At 41.7% G+C, this 17,044-nt stretch overlaps 1 protein-coding gene across 12 annotated transcripts in view; it reads right to left on the reverse strand.

Moving 5' to 3' along the window:
* SYK (spleen associated tyrosine kinase) overlaps window positions 1-17,044 on the reverse strand; it is a 430,546-nt gene that overhangs the window by 153,417 nt on the left and 260,085 nt on the right. For 7 of the 12 annotated variants that reach the window (XM_085632724.1, XM_085632729.1, XM_085632726.1 and 4 more), the window contains 2 exons: window positions 13,967-14,016; window positions 3,774-3,845 (listed from right to left, as the gene is read on the reverse strand). In XM_085632724.1, coding sequence (XP_085488850.1) covers window positions 3,774-3,845; window positions 13,967-14,016 — 122 coding nt within the window. The remainder of the gene's footprint in view (window positions 1-3,773; window positions 3,846-13,966; window positions 14,017-17,044) is intronic. The other 5 variants (XM_085632733.1, XM_085632731.1, XM_085632734.1 and 2 more) reach the window with 1 other exon arrangement.

Raw genomic sequence — 17,044 nt, forward strand, 5'->3', positions numbered from 1 at the left:
GTAGGCAGTATAAAGCTGTTGTTGCAAAGAGGCGGAATGTGTCTGAAAAGAATCATAAATCTTTTCAGTCTATAGTAACTGCTGTTCCAACTCTAAGTTAGACTATGACCCCATTTAGTAGCCACATTTCTAGTGCAGCATGGGTTGACCACTTTTCTCAAATATATTGTGTCACAGCAACAACTGGATTACACCATGACCTGCAGCAGGTATCAAGGTTTTCTGTTTTCACTAGATGAGGTGGCTCACTCTATCCGGCAGAGTGTTAGTGAGAAGGCACCTTGATCAAATGGTGTCCCTATAGATTCATTAAAGTGTAATATTGCACTATGTGTGATGTTATTGACTAATGTTTTTAATAATTTTGCACATTCTCCACTGCTGAGTTCATGTTCCTCTTCGATCAATAACCTGATATTCAACTGAGGTAATACGTCAGATCCTAGCTGCTATTGCCCCATTTCACTCATTGATAATTCTGTGAAAATATTATTTATAATAGAATCAAGGACTGTGCCTCAGAAATGCCACTTTACATAGTTACCAATATGGCTTCGGGGACTGTGTGGGAACAACAGAACAATGTTTGGATTTAAATCGGCAAGTGCACGATTGCTAATCAACGTCCTGTGTATCTTGCCCTTATGAATCTGTCTTCAGCATTTGACTTGCGTAAATTGCTCAAAGCTGTGGAGACTCCTTTTCACCATTAAGTGCTTGTTCACTTTTCAGAAACCCTTTATGATAATATGAAAGCTAGAATTAGTTATGGGGCAAATGGTGAACATTCCAGTGAGATTGCAATCTCTCGATGTTTAAGGCAATGCTGCGTATTGGCCCTCTTACTTTTCGTACTCTACTGTAACAAGCTGTGCCCCTACTTATCCTCTGTCACCCTTGATGCCCCTAAGGTCAAAGGTGAATTTCTTCCTACTCTCTTTTATGCTGATGACTCACTATTGATGGCCTGCACCCCGAAAACACTGCTTCTGCCCATAAATTATTTTAATCAATTCATGGCCGACCATGATTTGCTTATAAATGTCTCTAAATCATTTATTATGCCTTGCGGCCCAAACTGATTTGAGTTTCTACTCCTACTGTTGGCAACAAACAACTGGATAAAACTAGAATGGTCTCATATCTTGGGGTCAATTTTGATTCCTCAGGTTCTTGGGTTCCCAACATTCAGCATCGTAGGCTGAAGCTATCTAGAGCAGTGGACTCTCTCTTCTTCTCCCTCCGCTCTCTCCACTCCTGCAGATTTACAACACAGAGAGTGCCCATGACAATGTATGGAGCTGAGGTCTGGGGCATTGCTAATTGTGCAGCTATTCAGGTGGAGGAAAATCTATTTTGGAGAAAGGCTCTATCAGGCCCCCCATCTACTTCACACTTGATATTTCATGAGGAATTGGGCATGAACTACATAGTGGACCATACCAGAGCTAGCCTCCTACTTTTATGGTTATCCATATGGCGAGCTAAGGAGACCGCTCTGAGCCAAGCCATGATCAAGGATTGTCTAGAGTGTGACAAGGGCCTTAGTATCAGATGGCTAGCATACGTGAGAAAAACCTTTCATGATGTAGGATTGTCTCACATCTTTGCTGAACCTTGTTCCAGTGGGAGAATAGGCAAAAAGACAGTGAAAACTTTAGTGCTAAACCATGCTTGCTCTCATATACAATAGAAATACAATAGAAAACAAAAAAAACACAATTGCAGCTTATCTATACTTGAATATAGATAGTGCCCAGCGGACTATTTATAAAACGCATGTGAGCGATTGGAAAGATCCTTATTATTCCGCTTTAGAGCTGCTACTTTTATACATCTGATTTGTTTTCCTCTATGCTATCTGAAGAATGTTAGTATGTCCCTCTGTCCCTGCGATGGTAGATCCCTCCAAACAATGTTACAATTTCACTTGTTTTGTAAATTTTATTTAAAATATACAAAACAATTTATAATCTTATTTAAAAGTCACACAATTTTAGACAGTGTAGACCAGTCATGTAGTTGCTTTAGCAGCTGAAGAATGCTGACTGTTGCTTTTATGAAGGCTCCTTTTTTAGACTTGTCATTTGTTCATGTAGCACTATGCACCTGGAGTAATTTTATTGATTAATTTTTTAACTAATTAATGCCCATGATTTTTACTTGATTTTATATCTGTCATTTTATTCTGCATGATATTTCAAGCATGGATTTAATTGGACACATGTACTTTTATGGTTGCTTTTGCACCCAAATAATGTAATTGCTGATTCTGGCGCTAAATAATTTGTGATCTACTACAAGCTCCTTGTGGAAGCCTCAGCAGCTTCCTTCATTGTGCTGTTCACTAGTGTGCTTTGTTCCAATGTGTGTGCTGTTGATTGAGTATTTCCATAACATGTTTTGGGTTTCACGTTACATTGGTCTAACCCTTATTCTTCTTTGAATATCTTGATTGGTAAGGATTACGATTTGGAAGAGGCACAAGTTGTTACTGGCCAGATTGATTACTGGCAATCTTCAATACAGTGTGTCCGTCTCTACCGTGTTATATTTCAGAATTGCCTTGCTCCCTCCCATTTTGGAGGTGAAGGAGCTAGTAGTGGACTGTTTTCATTTATGTGGGTAGTTTGTGCAGGCATTGGAGGCATGATAGGAGGAGCCCATATTGTAGATCGCATGGTCTAAAAATAGAAAATATATTTTCTTTCAACAAAGTTCATGACAGTGCCAATCAGGGGTGCAAGGGTCAGTCTCACTGATAAGCACTGTTCGGAAAAAGAGTAGGACTCACTGTAATAAAGAGTGCTGGTAAGTAAGGGCATCATTTAAACACGCAATTGCTCTATGGCTGACACAGAGGGCATATTCTGGCTTGGACATGAGGTGATGGCCCACTTCATAAGTACACTATATTTTTTCTTGATTCCTTCATGTATACAATTGTGCAAGGTTAATCATTATTAATAACAAATCACTCATTGGAAAATGGAACGTCTTATATATTTCCAAAGACATTCAATCTCCAAGACGTTTGAAAAATTTCAGATTTTAAAACCCACTCACAATAATTTTGAGTACATACATGGGGATTAACACACACTATTCTGGAACTGATGTAAACAATTGATACAAGAGAGCACACGGTTTGTAAGTGGTGACTAGTTTAGGTGCCTATCACATTGTTACAGACAGGTTTAAACACATACATGACAACAATTAAGTCTGAGCATTACCCTTGGTCACTACCCAAGCAAGGAATTGTGAGCCACTTTGTGGCACCAGTTTGAAGTATATTTTTTGATTAATACATCTCACTGTACAGTGGCCACTAGTAAAGCCAAGATATCACATGAAGGTGGTTCAAAGTGATTGGAACTGAGAGGTTAACATCGCAAGTTCATTCTAAAATATGCAGAGCCACCTGTGAGGTACTGGTTTCTCTTTAATAAAAAGAATGAGCTTGCACAAAAATCCCTTAGCATGTCCCACTGGGGTTACACCCAACCACCATCTCCAACAGGGGTAAGTTTGCTTTTAGGGAAAGAAAATTGACTTCTTTTAGTATCGGAACATTTGCATACTTCTATAAAACTGGGTCATATTTAGGCACAGAATTAATTGTTGCAAGTTAAAATGAAAAAGAGTTAAAAAAAAAAGCAGAAACACCCGAAAGTACACACTGTTAGTAGCCAACACCACACTGATTAGTGCATGTTAAAGAGAGCTAAATTTGGACAGTCCACTCGTTAAGGCATCTGCAAATAATGCACCTTTTTACTGCCACCTCTTGGAAATGAGTTGGATTTGAGTCTTGAGATTAGTCCTCCAGATTTTTGGCAACTCTAGAAACCATAATATCAAAAAGGATCAGTAACTGTGTCATGCAAAACCGTATAGGCACCTTAAAATCTTATAGTGAACTATGGCTTTTCCTGCGTGGATCAATTGAAAGTTTCAATTTGTGATGAATTAATACACTTACGGGGCAATTCACAAAGGTAACTTTCACTCGTGCATAGTTTACACATGTAACTTAGTATTACACTTTTGAGTAACATTACTACTTTTGGCCATTCAAAAGTTCCGAGACTAAAGATACTCATGAGGGAGTGGAGCCAAAATTACTAGTGTAAGATACTACTGCCAACCAAGAAACACTAGTAAGTCCAGCTTCAAGTATGGCAAACCACTGATTCTGCAACACCTTCCAATAGAAAATGATAAAAATAGAAATAATAAAGACAGGGACTTAAATTAAAACTCTGAAGGAAATAGTGTTTAATTAAAATGAAATAATTAAAAGTTTAAATTAATTTTAACAATTTAAAAAAATATAAAATTAAAAAGTTATTCAATTGTAAACTATTTTTGCAACCTTTTTTGTATTAAAAATTATATTAATTTCTAATAAAATATAATTAAATTACTCTTAATTTATTTCATAAATATATTCCAGTGCTTACTGATACATACTTAAAAAACAGTTTTCCAGTTTAGGTGATAATTTATTGTACTATTTAAACGCCAGAAAATTAGCACCTGAAGGGCAAAAAATAATTTTTTATACAATAATAATTATTAAAAGTGATGTATAGAATTTATTATAAATTATTTAATGTATTACTATTTTGTATGGGGTTTTATTTTTTAAGTCCCGTTCATTATTTTCTATGGGATGGTGTTGTAGCACCAGTGTTGGGCCATGAACTTACTACAGCTTTGAGCTGGAGTAATTTACTACTGTTTTGGGTCTCTATCTATTGTAACTTTAGAAGTGCAGTTTGTGATTAGCAATGGGCTTGCTCTTTTGTGGGTGGGTGCATTTTCCTACCTAAACCCCACTCTAAACCTTTCCCTACTCTTCCCAAAACTCCTCCCATTTAGTGATTTACCGATAAGTATGCCCCTTGTTCCAGCCACTCCCCCTGTTCCTTCCCACATTAACTTCTAAGGGGCTGATTACGATGCGGCTGTAAAAGGCTCCGACCCTTGGTCGGAGCCTTTACGGTAGTATCATAATGGGCCGGTCAGTTTACTTTAGGACTGCCTCATTACGATGGAGGCCGTCATAAACTAAACTTACCGGTCATTCTGGCTGGCTTTCGACGGTCTCGGAGAGCCTGTCGGCCAGTCAGAATCTGGCCCGTGATCTCAAAGGTGGGCATTTACACCCTTGATATTACAAAGTCGGGTTTCGGCAGCCTTTCTGTGCTGGCCTTTCCAACAGAGAAAGGCTGTCGGAACTCGACTTTGGGGACCAGCAGCAGGGCCCTCTTGGGTGCACGGCCTCCTGTTGGAGGCCGAGGGGACACCTATGGTGCCCCCCTGTTGATCTCTGCACCCCATGACAGGCACCTTGAGGTGCCTGCCACTGGGTGCAGGAATGAATTGCACCCCCTTTTCTCAATGGGAGCTTAAGTTATGAACATCTAAACTCTCACAACCTCCCAATAAAGGTCTTAGCCATTACAGAAACCTAGAATGACAATAAAAACTGATCTACTCAACTAAATCACCCACAATGACACTGTCACTTTTTTACAATCACATTGATACCACCACAAATACAGGGGTTGGTAGCGGGGATGGACTGAGGTGTCTGATATATGGCCAGGCCTTGCACACAAACCTCTAGAGGTTGCCAACCTCCAATTTGCATAGCGTTTTGATATCAATTTAGGGTTTATGGACCCTAGCTAAAAGGTTGTGAACCCTAGCAGAATTCTGGTTTCCTATTGGAGCTCCAGTAGGAAGCAGAATTCACAGAGCTATTTCAGGGTCCACAAAGCCCAGGAGAGTTTTAACAAGTTACCAGGACCTTTTCAACAAGTTAGAGTAACTGTGGCTCATTTTCCCAAATGCTGTGGGGTCTGCAAACCACATGATAAAATACACATTTTTTAAATGTTATTGTTCGAGGAGGACCCGGAAGTCAGGAGATGGTGCTCTTGCCCTCTTCTGGCTCTTTTAAATTTATTTTTCTGGACTTGGGGATGGAGCCCCTGAGCCCTGTAATGGTGGTCACAAGATGTTTTCTGCAATTATCCAAGAAATCTGGAGAAGCTGGCCCTCGAATTGCTGACCCACAAAAGTTGTTGGGCGAAAAAGATCCCTTTCTCCAATCAGGTTTGAATATTTTTTCATTTGGTTTCGCTAGAGGCCTGCAAACTTTATTTCATATTAATGGTCTCAAAAAGTTGACCTCTTTATTTCCAGTCTAAAACAATTTTAAAACACAATTTCTCAAAAACTCTTGAACAGACTTTTGCAAATCCAGGAAAGGCATTTTCCTGAATAAGGTGCGAGTTTCATGTCACATTTGATGCAATGCCATTGCTGTTTTTTTTGCAATGAAGTGCAAAGATTCCTCTAGTAGTTAAAATGCGAAATGTCCCTATTTTGACCACCCCGTGATGGATTTGCATGGAATTGAAAATATCAAGAATAAGCTAAACATGGTAAGCATCTGGCAAGTGTTTGCAGAGCTGTAAAATTGCACCAGGTGTATTTGTAAATACATATTTCTTGACACCTTCATTTAACTTTGACAGCCTGAGATTCCTGCACTACGATTAAAGTGCAAACAACCTAACAAATTTCAAGCAGATTCATTAAAGAGCACCGAGGTTATTAGCACGTGAAAACGCTTTGCCAACTCTTAACTGCGCCCCACCTTATTGATTCTGCACCAAACCTGCCAAAGTCACAGAAGACTAAACATGCAAAAAATCTGACAAGTGTCATGTGAATTAACAAGTGCTGACACAGTTATTAACCAATTAGAACTTGTTTGACTCCCCACCTTTTAACCATGCCCCCCTCAATAAATCGGTGCAAATGTAAAAATATCAACAGTAGGTCAAACATGCGAGGCATCTGCCAGATTTAGTGCAAATCCGTCGTGCGGCGATTACGTTAAAATAAAAATATGTCTTTTCAACTGTCAAGTTATTTCTGTAATTCAACCTCTTCATGCTAAGAACAAAAACATTTTGAAATGCTAATTGCTAAAAAAAATATATATATATATTGAAACAACATACACTACCCAGCAAAGTCACATCCCTGAGCAAAGTACTACTTTTCTGCCAATTTTGGTATAATTCTGATGAGTCGTTTTTTTCTGTCTTGGGGAACAAAGAATCCTATGGTGTTCAAATTGGAATATTCCTATTTTTTTTACCATTCCTTTGGCCCCCAATTTATGGATGTATACGAAACTTGCCATGCCGAACCAAAAGATGACATTTTTTATTGGAAAGTTAAGTGCAGATTTGGTGCCAATCAAGTAATCAAGAAAACACAAAATGCATTTTCAGAGGAAACTTTGAATCAACTGTAACTACTGCTATCAATGGGAACAGACTGAATACGGAATGTTTAGATTTTGCTTACATTAAATGAATAGACTGTTGGTAAAACAATGGACTGCGGCCAGAACTAGTGACATTATGTGAATTTGTGGCTGTGGCATTAACAGCATAAATATATATTTACCACACTTGCGCATAGTTTGTATATAATTTGCAGATTTCATAAGAACATGTTTGGATCTCAAAAGGACCAAATAATAATGTGAGACAATGTGCTAACCAATGCTACATAATTTGGATAACCCTGATGCATAATTTGATCCTCTAATTATGCACAATCCTTGCAGCCTCTGCAATTGTTAAAATTCACGGGACCCTGTAAAATATGCATTTCTATCTCACATTATACATTAGTTGAAAACCAATTTTAACAAAGTGTATGTTGTGATGCCTAAAAGAAAGCAAGTTTAGAACCATGTTTGACCTGTCAGCCTTAGGGTGGTCTTCCCCCAAACTTTTGCCTTCATCCTCCTATTCTCCTGAATTTGTTTTTGCTGGTCTTAGGACTGTGTGCATTTAACCACTACTACCTAGAGTTAAAGAGCTTGTGCTCACTTCCTAAAACACCGTAAAATGTGCTTAAACACGATTGGAATATTTAATTTACTTATAAATCCCTGGTAAAGTTATATACCACATACCCAGAGTTGGTCAATTAAATGCTATTGTCTCTTCAGCGCTTTTTGTGCCACTCCCTTAAGTAGCCCCTTAAAACAGGTCTCTTAGAGGACATTAGCTTGGTTTTGTGGCAAAGGAATTCAGAAGTGGAGTCAACAACTGGTCCCTTGTCAGGGATGATCCATTTTGGAGGATCAGACTTAACACTTAATATTTTGACTTGGTGATGGCAAATGAAGCAGACTGTACCCATTAATATCCAGAACCATTCTAGCCTCTATGGCTCCTGCCCTAGGAGGAGAGAAACAAGTCTGGACCATAACATAAGGGAAGGCACCTCAATTAAATAAGGGAATAGCTTGTGGAAAATTAGAACTCCTTGAGATGGACGATGACAACATTTTCAGGGCTTCTGGGAACTTTACTCAGAACGGTCTTGGACCTTGGAAAAAAGAAATCTGGACATAAAAGGATTCTGCTCGAAACCTAAAACAAAAAATACCCAAGAACTTCTGACTTATGCAGCCAACCAGGGAATGGGTTGAAGGGGCAACAGTATAGCCTCCTGTTAGGCAGCTTCAGAAAAACTAAAACAGGACTCCTGGCTCTGAAACAAGGCCAAATGCAGCAGTTCAGCGAGGACTAGATTCTGCAGGAGCCCTGACTGAAGTGAGACCTGGTGCCTTGGGCCTGCCATTAGGTCTGTCTGCTGCAGGAATTACCAGGTGAAACTCTTCTAGGCGCTGGAGAAAAGTAGCGGGACATAGGGACTGATTTATATGTTTGCGTCATGTATAACGCCAACATGAAGGCCTTCCCCTAAATTTCAATGCAGGTAGACCTTTAGTTTGGCAACGATGGAGACTACTCTGTCTCCCTTGGCAGTAAGGGCCATTGCAGAAAGGGCTACATATCCATCCACCCAACTTGCCTGGCGGTAAGTAACATTAAAAACGTTATAATGATTCCCCTGCCATGGGAGAACACTCCCATGATGGGGGGGGGGCAGGGGGAGGGGGGATGGTATTATTGTAGTACACAGGATTTTAATTTTGTAATAAATAAAAAATAAATCTGTGCTACAGGGCTGCATGCTGCTGATGGAGTGCCGTAGCACAGATTAATATGCTTTGCCAGGAACTGCTTTGATGTTTTCATAAATGACCACCTGCTTGGCGGTCATTTATAAATTAGGCGAGGGGCCTCTCTTACAAGTAATTTACTCTTCAATCAATATAAAAAAATACTTCCCACCATTTACCACTATAAACCCCATAACTCACACATCAAAATTATTACACAACTGGCATATTTAGATTTTAATTAATTAGCATTAATTAACAATTAATTAATTATAAATAAATGACTTCCCACCATATTCCCCTATAAATGCCACCACCAATTTCGTAAAACATGACACAATTAACATAATGAATTAACAATTAATTAAATGACAATTAACAAGCAAAATATAAATAATTATTAATACATTATTTCACACAATTAACACTATAAAATAAAATTAATTAAATAGTATAACAAAATATTAATAAATGTATTCAAATTAAATTACTTCTTACCCTACTCCCCTATCAACCCATAACCCGCTCCTAAAAAAATAACACAATTAACGTACTTACCAATTAATTAATAATAATTAACCAATTAATACATAATTAATCATAAATTAATTCTCACACTTAATATAAAATAAATAAATATTATTCAAAAAAAAATATTAATACATTAATTATAATTCAATTACTTCCCACCCTACTCCCCAATCAACCCACAACCCGCTCCTAAAAAGATGACAACATAATTACCAATTAATTAATATTTAACAACCAATTAATAAATAATGAATAATAAATGAATCCCCACAATTAACAATATAAAATATAAAATAAATACATATTAAATACAAAATATTAATATATTAATTATAATTAAACTACTTCCCACCCTATTCCCCTATATACCCACAACCTGCTCCTAAACAAATCACACAATTAACATATTTACCAATTTATGAATCAATAAAAATTAAGAGGCAATAATTAATTCATTAATTATACATGCATTCCCACAATTAACACTATAACATCAAAATTAAATAAATACTAATAAATACAAATTAATATTCAATTTATTATGATTAAATTACTTCCCACCCTATTCCCCTATAAACCCCCAAACCGCTACGGAACTAATACGTAAAATTTACCTGAAATAAAATTAATAACTTCTAAAAATGTAACACATATATTAAAAAACAAATGCAATACTAAGACAAATAACTAGAGCGCATACATTTAAAATACATACTAAAATAAATAACACTAACTAAAGAAATGATATTTTTTACAACTATATTTTTGCAAACAATTGTAATGACAATGATAGTTTAGAAAACAACATTTCTTACCTTAAAATCGATATTCTTGACCACAATATTCTTGCAGTCGATATTTATGTATCTCGATATTTTGCACTCGATATTAGTGCAAGTCGACACTTCCAACTCGATATCCTGACTATTTACCCTTTTAACATCTCTATTATTACATTATACAGACATACAGCACAAAAGCAAGGACTATATTATTTGCTACACTAATCTTAATGAGTAATATTTTAGATGCCAGAGATGGGACAAGCATAGGGCTTCACTTTGCTAAGCCCCTGTAGCCAATGATAGTGTAGTATTTTTCCAACGTGGACATTCACAAACCGTACATCTGAACTAAAATTTGAGCAAATGATGGCCACTAGAAGACATAGGGCCTGATTGACAGACTGGCGAATGGGATACTCCGTCAGAAATTTGACAGATATCCCGTCCGCCATATTACAAGTGTATTATATTCAATTGCTCTTTTAATTCAGCGGACGGGATATGCGTCATGTTTGTAATAGAGTATCCCATCCGGCAAACTCTAAATTAGACCCAGCCCTGTTACATAGGAGGTTGTACTTCTGAAATCAACGCAGAGTGATGCAAACTGTGGGCTATTTTAAAACCCACACAACTGTGTTACTCTCAAGGGCCACTAGGCTTAAATTTTGGATGAGAACTTTTTAACCTTGCTGTTTCCTTTCTTTGAAGTCATACTGACCTGTCCACAATTAACTATAAATCTGTTCAATATAACCGAAGATGTTTATTTTACAGTGCAGCATTCACACCCAAGGAGCCTCTTGGCATAAGATAGATGCTTATTGTTGCCCAACTCAATTGACCACAGAACCCAGATCTGAGATTTGAACCTGTGACCATGAGGTCAAACATAGATCCTGCAAGTGGATGCATTAGTTCACCAAGCCACCATACTAAGGTTCTTAACTATGTCTTAATATAGGCTAAATATTCATACCGGAGGCCCTTAAAAAATTAAATCCTCTGCTTTTGTCAACTGGGCCATATCTCCTAAAATAACCCATATTCATAATTCATACTAATGTTCTGGAAAATATTACTCTAATTTGTATTGGGACAGTCACCATGGTGGCACTGGTCTTATCTGAAATAGCTTCTCCTCTCTTAGAGCCCAATAACAAGTCAGGCGGAACGGAAATCCCATATAGAATCTCTCTGCCATATCCCGGCTGGCCTGGTGATCCCGCAATCAAATTTACTGGCTGCATAAATGGCCTGGTAAAATAGCTTGAGGCTTTGGCAGCAACAGCAGTGAAGCCTCCGCCTCAATGCCCCGCCTGGCACCCTTCCATGGCAAAGGGGGGGCTTTGCATGCCAAAGCACATTTTCACCTCCGCCAACACTCCCCGCCCAAGCATCCAAACCTCCCTCCTTTCATCCCTGCCTCGCACTGCCTACCAGCTCACATTTACCAGAGATGGGACCAAATTATTGACAGGGGTGCATCAACTCAGCTGTTAAAGAGAGGCATATTATGCAGCACTGCCGGCTTACTTTTGGGGCTGTATTATCTTTCTCTTTTGGCTTTTCGATACTCATTGATCAAAAAGGGATCCCCAACGCTATGTCTAATACAAAGGGTTCTTAAGGAAGAAAAGTATATAATTTCACCAAATCCTACTGAGATTGTTAGTCACCAAAATAATGATTTTGCCTAGCATAGAAGCTCAAGAGCACAATTTTACTAATACTGTCCCCTTCTAAGATCGAGATTAAAATTGTGTTTGTTACAATAAAGCGAGCCCATGTAGCACTGTTTGAGTCAAAATTGTTGGTGCAATCAGTAGAAAACAAGCACACTTACTGAAATTAAAAGTGGGCCTCTTTTAGTTTGCTTACCCCACATATGTTTTACAACTCTTCTGTAGCTTGGGCTTGACTTGATGCCCAAAGTGTGGATTTTGAAAAACATCTTTGCATTAATGCTTGAACCCTGCAGAACAGTATTGTGCAAAATATATGCTAAGACACTGTAAGATTCAAGACAGTGGGGCCTAATTCGGCACAAACTTAGCATTCACAAAGCCAATGCAACTGACAGTGGAATGCAAAGTCTAAAATTACAATATATAGGGGCTTATTTATGAAAACTGTTGCATCGCTGCGTGAAAACTGCATTGCAACAGATTTCACAGCGCCCTCCTTGTGACACAGTGGATTTACTGTACGGCGCTCCATGTCTTAAAGAGTGACAGATACGTCAGGAATCCTGACACATCTGTTGCCGCAAAAGTCATGCATTGCTGGAGTCGTGACACAACCCCAGCAATGCATGAGGCAGGCCCATAAACAGCACTACATCACCCTTACACCTGCGATGAGGCAAGCGTAAGGTTTTGAAGCAGTGGCTTCCTAGAAATGGCACAGTAAAATCTGATAGATTTCACTGTGCCACTCCTATGAGGGTTTGTGGTGTGGGAACGCCCACCCTGCATACATTATACCTGACGCAGGTACAAGGTGGTGCAGGGCTTTACAAGGTGACGCATCAGCCTAGATATGTCACCTTCTAAATATGGCTCAACATTGTGCATTGCTTACACCACCGCTGCGTGACGAAAAGTGATGCAATGGCGGCTCAAATGTGTTGCAAGGGGCTCATAAATAAGCCCCTCAGTGCTTTGCAATAGAACAATTCTGATTTGCAAGCACACATTGTGAGCCCTGGTGAATCTCTGGGGAAAGCGGCAACAAAAGGAACATCCCTCATCCCCTGCAACCCTCAAAGGTATGTATGCACATGCACTGCATGAAAGATTTGCAACTGCACAGCAACAAGCCAGCTTTGTGATATGCTACGAAATATCCCTTTGCAGTGTGAGGACTTTGAGCATCCATTATACCAGAGAGAACCCGACTGAAGCACAATGTAAAAATTGCACTACAACCAGCTTCTTTGGAGAATAAGCCCCAAGAACCTCGAAAGAGAAAGAAAGAGTTTTTTTTTTTTCTTTATTAAGGGCCTTATTTCATGTTCGGCGGATGGCATACTCTTCAAACTGTGATGAATATCTTGTCCACCGTATACTAGTGCCCCAGGTTAGAATGCACAGGCTATAATGCACTTGTGATGAGATGGGCAGGACATATGCCACGTTTGTTAAGAAGTATCCTGTTCGCCAAACTTTAAATAGGGTCCTAGTGGCCCTTTTGAAATAATTGCTGCTTGGAGAACAGTGTCTGGTGTAACATGAATTTGCATGCATAACTAAACAAAATATTGCATTTTCTTTCATGGTAGAGGCAAAAACCCTTTCCTAGTCCATTGCCTAGGCAACAGTATCATTTCATAACTTTGGAACTGTGTTGAATCAGTAGTCTATGAGTGCAATGTTTCTTTTAGAGACCTTTGATGTGTTTGAGTTATAAACAATATTTTCTTGAAATTTGCAATTCATGCATGAGTCTGTGGAATATATGGCAAGTGTGGTAAATCCCTCAATGCATGGAACATGCAGGGGCTGCAGAATTGAATAATTCTAGTGGTCCTGAATATAATGTGTGTGGGAGAAGACATTTTAGAATTACTTACCTGAGGGTGGGCTGATGGAAGTGGAGGACGTGTCCCAAAATCAATACTTCCTGCAAAATAAATAACACTTTTCAACACACTGTTAAAACATTTTGGTATTTAGCTATTCATGGCAGAACGTAATTTAGTTCCAAAGAGTGTCACAGAATGTCACTCTACAGAATGATGTCAACAAAAGCGTGAATTCAACAGTTAAAACATGTAATCTGCACAAATACTTTATGGCTAATGAGCAGAGATAGAACCGCAAACAGGTTTTTAAAGTTTGAGGCATTCCAGCATAAGAAACATAGATCTTGCGTTGTCATGGGCAGTGAAGCTACCCAGATACTGAAGTCCCCAGTGCTCAGTGCGGGGTGGTTGAGCACTATTAATGGACTGGCGTTGCAGAAACAATCAGGGAAGGCAGTGCTGGAGTTTGAGAGTTTGTGTGCCAATAGAAAAGAGAGTGAGGATGGTGTTGACATGCAATAATCAATCAATCAATCAATCACAGCATTTGTAAAGCGCGCTACTCACCCGGAGGGTCTCAAGGCGCTGGGGGAGAGGGGTGTGTTACTGCTCGAACAGCCAGGTCTTGAGCTGCTTCCTGAAGGTGAGATGGTCTTGAGCTCGCCGCAGGTGGGTGGGGAGGGAGTTCCAAGTCTTGGCTGCCAGGTAGGAGAAGGATCTTCCTCCGGCGGTGGCTCTGCGAATGCGTGGTACGGTGGCGAGGGCGCGGCTGGTCGATCGTAGCTGGCGGGTGGGTGTGTAGAAGGTCATGCGGTCGTTGAGGTACTTGGGGCCCAAGTCGTGGAGAGCCTTGTGTGCGTGGGTGAGGAGTCTGAATGTGATTCTCTTGCTGATGGGGAGCCAGTGCAGGTCTCTCAGGTGTCCGGTGATGTGGCTTTGTCGGGGGATGTCCAGGATGAGTCGTGCGGAGGCGTTCTGGATGCATTGGAGTCTTTTTTGAAGTTTGGCTGTGGTTCCGGCGTAGAGGGTGTTTCCGTTGTCCAGTCGGCTGGTGACGAGAGCCTGGGTCACGGTCTTCCTGGTTTCTGTGGGGATCCATCTGAAGATCTTGCGGAGCATGCGCAGGGTGTTGAAGCATGATGAGGAAACGGCATTGACTTGTCTAGTCATCGAGAGGGAGGAGTCCAGGATGAAACCCAGGTTGCGTGCGTGGTCCGTTGGCTTGGGAGCGGTGCCCAGGGCAGGGGGCCACCAGGAGTCGTCCCAGGCGGAGGGTGATGATCCCAGGATGAGGACTTCCGTCTTGTCTGAGTTCAGTTTCATGCGGCTGTTCTTCATCCAGTCGGCGACGTCTTCATCCCTTCGTGTAGGCTGGCTCTGGCGGTGGCGGGGTCATTGGAGAGGGAGAGGATCAGTTGGGTGTCGTCGGCGTAGGAGATGATGTTGAGGTTGTGTTGGCGTGCGATGGCTGCGAGGGGGCTCATGTAGACATTGAAGAGGGTTGAGCTGAGTGAGGATCCCTGTGGTACGCCGCAGATGACTTTGGTGGCCTCGGATCTGAACGGAGGGAGGCGGACTCTCTGGGTTCTTCCGGCGAGGAACGAGATGATCCACTCCAGTGCTTTCTCTTGGATTCCGATGTTGCTGAGGCGCTGCACTAGGGTGCGGTGGCAGACAGTGTCGAACGCCGCAGAGAGGTCCAGGAGGATGAGGGCCGCTGTTTCCCCGTTGTCAATCAGGGCTCTGATGTCGTCGGTGGCTCCGATCAGGGCTGTCTCGGTGCTGTGGTTGGCCCGAAACCCGGACTGCGAGGGGTCGAGGGAACCGTTCGTCTCGAGGAAGGCGGCAAGCTGTCTGTTGACGGTCTTCTCGATGACTGTCAGGAAAAGGAAGGAGCGAGATGGGGCGGTAGTTCTTGAGGTCGTTGGGGTCCGCCGTTGGTTTCTTCAGGAGGGCGGTAAGCTCGGCGTGCTTCCAGCTCTCCGGCAAGGTGGCGGTGTGGAAGGAGGTGTTGATGATGTCCCGGAGATGGGATGTGATGATGGCGTCTGCTTTGTTGAAGACGTGGTGTGGGCAGGGGTCGGTTGGTGATCCGGAGTGGATGGAGTTCATCGTGCGGGTGGTGTCTTTGGTGCTGACCGGGGTCCAGTTGCAGAGGGTGGCGGGCGTTGGTTCGGTGGTAGGGTGCGTAGTCTGTGCGTCGAAGCTGTTGTGTATGTCGGCGATCTTGCGGTGGAAGAACGAGGCGAGTGAGTTGCAGAGGTCTTGCGAGGGAGTGATGTCGTTGTTTCCGGCGCTGGGGATGGAGAACTCTTTGACGATGCTGAAGAGTTCCTTGCTGTTGTGGGCATTGTTGTCCAGTCGTTCTTTGAGTGCCGTCTTCTTGGTGGCGCGGATCAGCTGATGGTGTTTGCGGGTGGCGCGCCTGAGGGCGGTCCTGTTGTCTGTGGTCTGGTTGAGCCGCCAGGCTTTCTCGAGGGTGCTTCAGTTCTTCTTGGAGTTCTTGAGTTAGTCGGTGAACCAGGGGGTTTTCTTGCTGCCGGGTTTGCTGGGAGGGTTCTTTAGTGGTGCGAGGTCATCGGCGCAGGCGGTCAGCCACTTGGTGAGGTTGCTGGCTGCTTCGTTGGGGTCCGTGGTGCTGGTGGGAGTGTTCGGGCTGAGGGAGGCGGTGAGCTGCTCGGCGGTGATCTTGCTCCAGCTCCGGCGGGGAACCTGTTGCGGGTGGTGATGGGTCGTAGTTCTTCTGAAGCTGATGTGGACGCAGCTGTGGTCGGTCCAGTGGAGTCCGGTGGAGTGGCTGAAGGAGATGTGCTTGCTGGATGAGAAGACTGGGTCAAGCATGTGTCCGGCGTAGAGGGTGGGGGTGTTCACCAATTGCTTGAGTCCGAGGTTGGCGAGGTTGTCCAGCAGGGCGGTGGTGTTTCTGTCATTGTTGTTCTCCTGGTGGAAATTGAGGTCCCCTAGGAGGATGTAGTCGACGGAGGGAAGGGCGTGCGGGCTGATGAAGTCTGCGATGTCTTTGCTGAATTGTGTGCGTGGTCCCGGGGGTCTGTAGATGAGAGTGCCTCGGAGAGTGGTCTTGGGGTCGGTGTGTATCTGGAAGTGGATGAGCTCGGCGGCGGTGAA

The sequence above is a fragment of the Triturus cristatus genome, chromosome 2_1 (assembly GCF_964204655.1).
Source record: "Triturus cristatus chromosome 2_1, aTriCri1.1, whole genome shotgun sequence".
Classification (NCBI taxonomy): domain Eukaryota; kingdom Metazoa; phylum Chordata; class Amphibia; order Caudata; family Salamandridae; genus Triturus; species Triturus cristatus.